General features: G+C 35.9%; 1 protein-coding gene across 1 annotated transcript; it reads left to right on the top strand.

Moving 5' to 3' along the window:
- The first annotated feature begins 1,885 nt into the window (after window positions 1-1,885).
- Window positions 1,886-2,296, top strand: LOC131166520 (uncharacterized). Its single transcript, XM_058125117.1, has one exon. It carries the CDS (start codon window positions 1,886-1,888, stop codon window positions 2,294-2,296), a length of 411 nt encoding a protein of 136 aa, XP_057981100.1.
- Window positions 2,297-5,729: the final 3,433 nt, after the last annotated feature.

Raw genomic sequence — 5,729 nt, 5'->3', positions numbered from 1 at the left:
GTTTTAAGGAGTGTAGACGCCCCTAATGTACGGACCAAGTTTGGAAGACTCATCGGACTTACAGACTATACTTTTGACTTGGTAGTGGTTGGCCAACCATTATCAGGTCCCGCCTTCGGGCCACACAACCCAGTCATTTAGGGGCAATACATGACAACAGCCTGCTAACATACTAGGATTGTTTTTGTATTATATTGATACGAGATGAATTATGCTATGAAAATTTTGTATGTTTTGCTATGCTATGATTGTACATGTTTTTTTTTTTTTTCCAGAAATGATACATACGGTTTTACTGGTTATGTTATGTAAATGATTATATGTATATCACATAAATGCTCATGTTGTTACATACTAATATTAGTTTATTTCCCTTACTGAGAGGTGTCTCACCCCAAATTATATGAACTTTTCAGGAGCCCGTGCTAGGAGAGCTGATAAAGTTTTGCTGAAATAGATACAGTTGACCTGCCCTTTCTAAATGGTAAGTATTTTTTAGGGCCAAATGGATTTGGTGAGGAGAGGCTCTAGGATTCTTTTTGGAATGTGTATATAAATATAGTGGATATAGTAACTCTAGTATGGAGACAAATGATATTAGGTTTATGATATTATGATTTTATGTTTTCTGCTGTTTAGGCTTCCGTTTTGTGTTTCTGTTATATCCCTGGTACCCACGGGTTCAGATTGATTATGATCTGCTGAATTTATTATGTTGGTATGTTATTATTATTTAAAAAAAAAGGGTGAAAATTAAGCAGGTCGTTACATAAGCACCCATCATCCACTCTAATTTTTCAATGTGGGACAAGCTCACAAGTAGAATTCTCAACAATCTCCCCCTCACTTGTGAGTTCCAACCGCTCCCCCTTGAACATAAATCATTTCCATTCTAAGAGTAAGCCCAATTCTCCAACTGTAAGCACGTCAAGAGAATTAGCTTCAAGACTCGACTTTTATAATGTCGCTCACCGAGAGTTATGAACCGTCGGCTCTGATACCACTTGTTAGGACCAGAGGAGCCCATGGGTGGGCTTGATACACATGACTAAATACCAACTTGAGAGGAGGGTCAAGTTGGTGTTCAGCCATGTGTATCAAGCCCACCCATGGGCTCCTCCGATCCTAACAAAAACTAATGAACATAAAAGAAAAGAAAAGAAAAACATTAAGGTGTATAAGTTATATACATAACATTTAATGTTTTTTTTCTCTTGCTCATTCTTTTCTCTTCTATGGCAAACAATTCACCATTATGAGAATGCCTTGCCCAATCCTTCAATCTCTACTACTAATCAATTTATCGCTACAGGCTTAATTTGCCTTCCATTCAACCTCCACTTATTGTTATTTTATTCCATTCAATCATGAGGTAAGATATATGCATGTATCAATTATTGATTATTGTGACAACTTAACTGCAATTTTCTAAAAACATCACAGATGATTACTTTTATGTTAGCATTATTTCTAAGGAATTGGTGACACATGTGAGTGCATCACAAAATACAATTTCTGATGCTTAAATTATTATTAGTTTGCGACATTATTTCTTCTTTTTTTTTTTTTAAATCAGAATTCTTTTTCAAAAAATAAAATAAAGATCAAACTTGTAGAAATTCAATAGCAACAATAACTAAGTGCATGTATATATAGAAAAGGGAAATAATAATAAATAAATAAATAAATAAAAAACAACTGCAGAGTGCATGAGATACATATATATAAAGCCTCCCAACCCATGGCTAAGACAATAAATTAACACATGTGGACTCGCTCAAGTCTATAGAAAGAATTAATAATAAGAATCATGGACAATCGCTGATTTCCCAGCACTCTAGTATCTAGAAAGTACTCCAGAGCAATCAATCTGTGGCAAAGATGCATGATTCAAGGGCTTGTGGTTGATGGGGGTGGGGAAAGGAAAGGAATTCCTGGAATACTAGGAATTGTAATAGGAATCGTGGGAATTGTAGTTGGAATGTTTGTGGGAATTGAGGGAAGTCCTGTAGTAGCAGGCAATGGAGGTAATGTCACCTTTGGTAGTGTTGTGGGCAGTGTGGGGAGTGCTGTCGGAATATTTGGCAAAGGTGGCATTACAACTGCGGGTTTGGGCAGAGTTGGGGCTGTTGGCAATGTTGGGAGTGCTGTTGGCAATGGTGGCAATGTGGCTTTTGGCAGCGTCGGCGTCGCAGGCAATGGAGGAATAGCTCCCGGCTTCAGAAGAGACGGAATTGTGGGCAGTGTTGGCACCGGTGGTGGCGCAGCCGCTGGTTCAGGGGTGTCTAGCAGATGACGAGCGGCGAAGCTTGTTTCAATGCCTGACATTGACAATGCCATGATCAAAGTAAGAATGAGGCATTGCTCAGGGGCAGCCATTGTTTAATTGGTAGGGGCTGAAGCTGTATTATGAGAGCTAGCTAGGTTTTGTTGAATTAATGCAAGGTAGTGATGGGAATTAAAGCAGGTGCTAAGGGCTATTTATAGAGAGTGAATGAATGCAGAATGAAGGGCTGCAGGAGCGCGATGAGATTTCTTAGCTGGGGCATCGTGGAGAAACACTTTTGTTAGTTCACCCTCCCAAACGTTTAGTTGCAACTTCAGAGACTTCGTGAAATATCTCAGCCCATTTGTTCTTCACACACGCAACCCATTGACAAATTAAAGTTGCATTGGAAGAAATATGGCTGGATTGATTGAAAACAATAAAAGTCGCTATCCATATTTTCTACATGAAATGTTATAAAATTGGAAAAAATCGTGGCATTTTCATTATTCAGTGAAAAAATAAAGGTAAAGAATAAAACTATTCTCCATAAGCAGTCATGAAGGTAAAGTTTTTTTCTGTTTATTTAAATTTGTCCAAGCTCAAATTGAATGCTTAAACTTTGTGCTCCCAAATTAACATAAAGATTCTAATGAAAACGCATCCTTGTGAAACACCAAAACACTTTAAAAGATTATTGGATCCACATATAATATGTATCTTCATACCAATAGAATAGACCAAGATGCAATTGGTTCAATTAAATTGGTAATTTGGGCCGTTTGGAGGAAAGTATTTATACTTTTGATTCATCAATCTAGAATTAAAAAAAAGACCAACTAGGCCAAAAAAGGAAAAAAGAAAAAATATTAAGGTGTGTAAGTCATAGACATTTAATATTTCATGTGTATTTTTCCTCTTTTTTCTTCTATTACTAACTATTGGCCAATGAAATATGTTGAAATATTTTCTAAAATATATTATTTTATGGATTTTCAAAGTCTTCATTTTATGAATTTTTTAAAGCATTCATGAGTAGTATTTAATGTATATGAGTTTGTCCCATATTGGAAAAAGTGAAAAATGAAAGATCATTAATAAATGATAAGGTGGAATAATCCCTTAAAGTTGATTTAGAAAGTGTTAGGTGGAATACTATTGTGCTCCACTAGCGTGGGTTGTAGGGCGCCAGTGGCGCACAAGCACTTAGCACACTTGCATCGTTGCAAGATCGTGACCCGTTGATCATGATCGGATGACTTAAAATTATTCTTATATTTTTTACGATCAAGTGGCGCGACCAGAAGACTAGGTGCGACCTGGTCGACGGTACCATCTACTAAACATGAATGAATAATCGATTTTCCTGAAAGTCTTGATCAGGGCACGATCGAGTCGAATTTGCTTTGCAATTTGAATAGATGCAACCTTTCAGAAAAGACATAATTCTATTTATTTAAAGACAGAATTAACTCCACGAAATATACAAAAAATCATCATTATCTCCTTCTCTTTCTTAAAAAAAACCTTCCACAAATTATATCTTTTTCGAATCTGAATTTTATTTTCTATAGAAATAGAATTCCAAAAAATTTGTTTAGTTTATTCTAAAGGTGTTTGTGATCAGTTTTCGGTTTTGTATAACGCAAACTAATATCACATCATATTCTGGGCTTCATTATATCTTGGAAACGTATTTGCTGACTCAATACGCACCGATCTGGTTAGAGCAAATAATGTTTTAAGGAAAATGAAATTGTAACGTGCCTTGAAGTATTTTCTAATCTGCAACATTTTCTCTATTTATTATTCTTACAAAATATGCCTTATCCAATCCTTTAACCTTTACTACTAGTCAATTCATCAACTTGAGGCTTTGCCTTCCTTTCAACCACGATGTTGGATTCTTGAAATGTTTGACCGTTATTGTTTTATTTCATTCAATGATGAGGAAAGATATATGCTTGTAGCAGTTATTTGGGATAACTTGGTGGAAATTTTCTAAAAGCATTATGGATGATTATTTGTGCAACATTATTTGCGAAGACTTAGTTACACATGTAAATGCATCACACATAACAATTTGTGCTGTTTAAGTCATTAGACATGGTCTTCAATGCTTTTAAATTAGGGTTTATTGGTGAATTTGGATTTTGTGAATTTGAGATCCTTCAATTCATTCTGTAAATTAAGCTTGATTTTCATCGGTTTTTGGTCCATTTCGTGAACTTCATATGCTACTTTTGGTCCATTCTATAAATTAGACATAGTATAAATAAGTCATTTATCATGTACTTCAAAAATATCATATACTACATTATTTCATAATTCTTGAAAACATGTTTATTCATAAAATTGTCATATCATAATACTTTTCATGAAAATAATATTCATGTCACACAAAACTGAGTAAATCCGTACATTTCATTCTAAAATTGCATTTTTTGTATAACAACAGTATTTTCCCAAGTATGCATTTTTACCATAATATACCAATATAAAACATGTTTTCCTAAAAAATTGTTTGCTGAAAAATAATAATAAATTGCATAGAAAATAATTTTTTTTGTTTATTCCCTTACATGGTACTGAAAAAAAATCCCCTAATTTCACTCGTCCTGCACCCGCAGGATTCCCCGTTCAATACCCTAAATTCAATAATCCCTAGAACTAAACGTCAATATTTTCAGTTGTATATCGTTTCCTATAACTATGAAAAGGTCAAATTCGGCATAAAAAGTCTTACCTCAACTCAAGGATGAATTTCAACGGAGTTCCACCGATGATCCGCTCCGGCAGATATGCAGAGAACTTCTCCAGGAGCGTCGTGGTGGCTTTAAATCCTCGAACCAGCGAAAATCCGGCCCGAAATGGAAGAGAAAAGGGAGGGGAACTGAAGGGAGGAGAGAGAGAGAGAGGGTGTTCTGCGCCAAAAATTAAGCTTAAAAATGAAGTTCGGGCTATTTATACTGCGGGATTTGTCGACGAGCCACGTCACCTCGTCGACAAGTCCTGTAGAAAGTTCGTCGACGAACCTACACCTCTGTCGACGAATTTCAGATTTCCCAAAGATCCTCTCTTGGTATCTTTTCGTTGATGAGACGGAACCTCGTCGACGAGATCCTGAAGAACCCTCGTCGACGAAACCCTTGTGTTTGTCGACGAGGCCTAAAAAAATTTCTTGGATTACATTCCAAAGTGCAACGTCGTTGACGAGCACGAAACTTTCGTCGACGAAGTCGGCTGCCTCCTTTTGTTACTGTTTCCATTTTCCTCCCTCTTATTATTTAAATATCATTATGCTTCGGGTCATTACAATAACACTGTCATTCTGTACCGTAAATACGGTAATATCTGCAGCATTTTGATGCTAGAACTGTATACTCTATCTATACTTTCTTTTCTATATAATCTATCTGTACTTTCTATCTCTATAATCTGTATGTACTTTCTTTCTATATAA

The sequence above is a fragment of the Malania oleifera genome, chromosome 1 (assembly GCF_029873635.1).
Source record: "Malania oleifera isolate guangnan ecotype guangnan chromosome 1, ASM2987363v1, whole genome shotgun sequence".
Taxonomy (NCBI): domain Eukaryota; kingdom Viridiplantae; phylum Streptophyta; class Magnoliopsida; order Santalales; family Ximeniaceae; genus Malania; species Malania oleifera.
The sequence above is the reverse complement of the archived record's forward strand: the minus strand, read 5'-3'. Positions and strand labels throughout refer to the sequence as shown.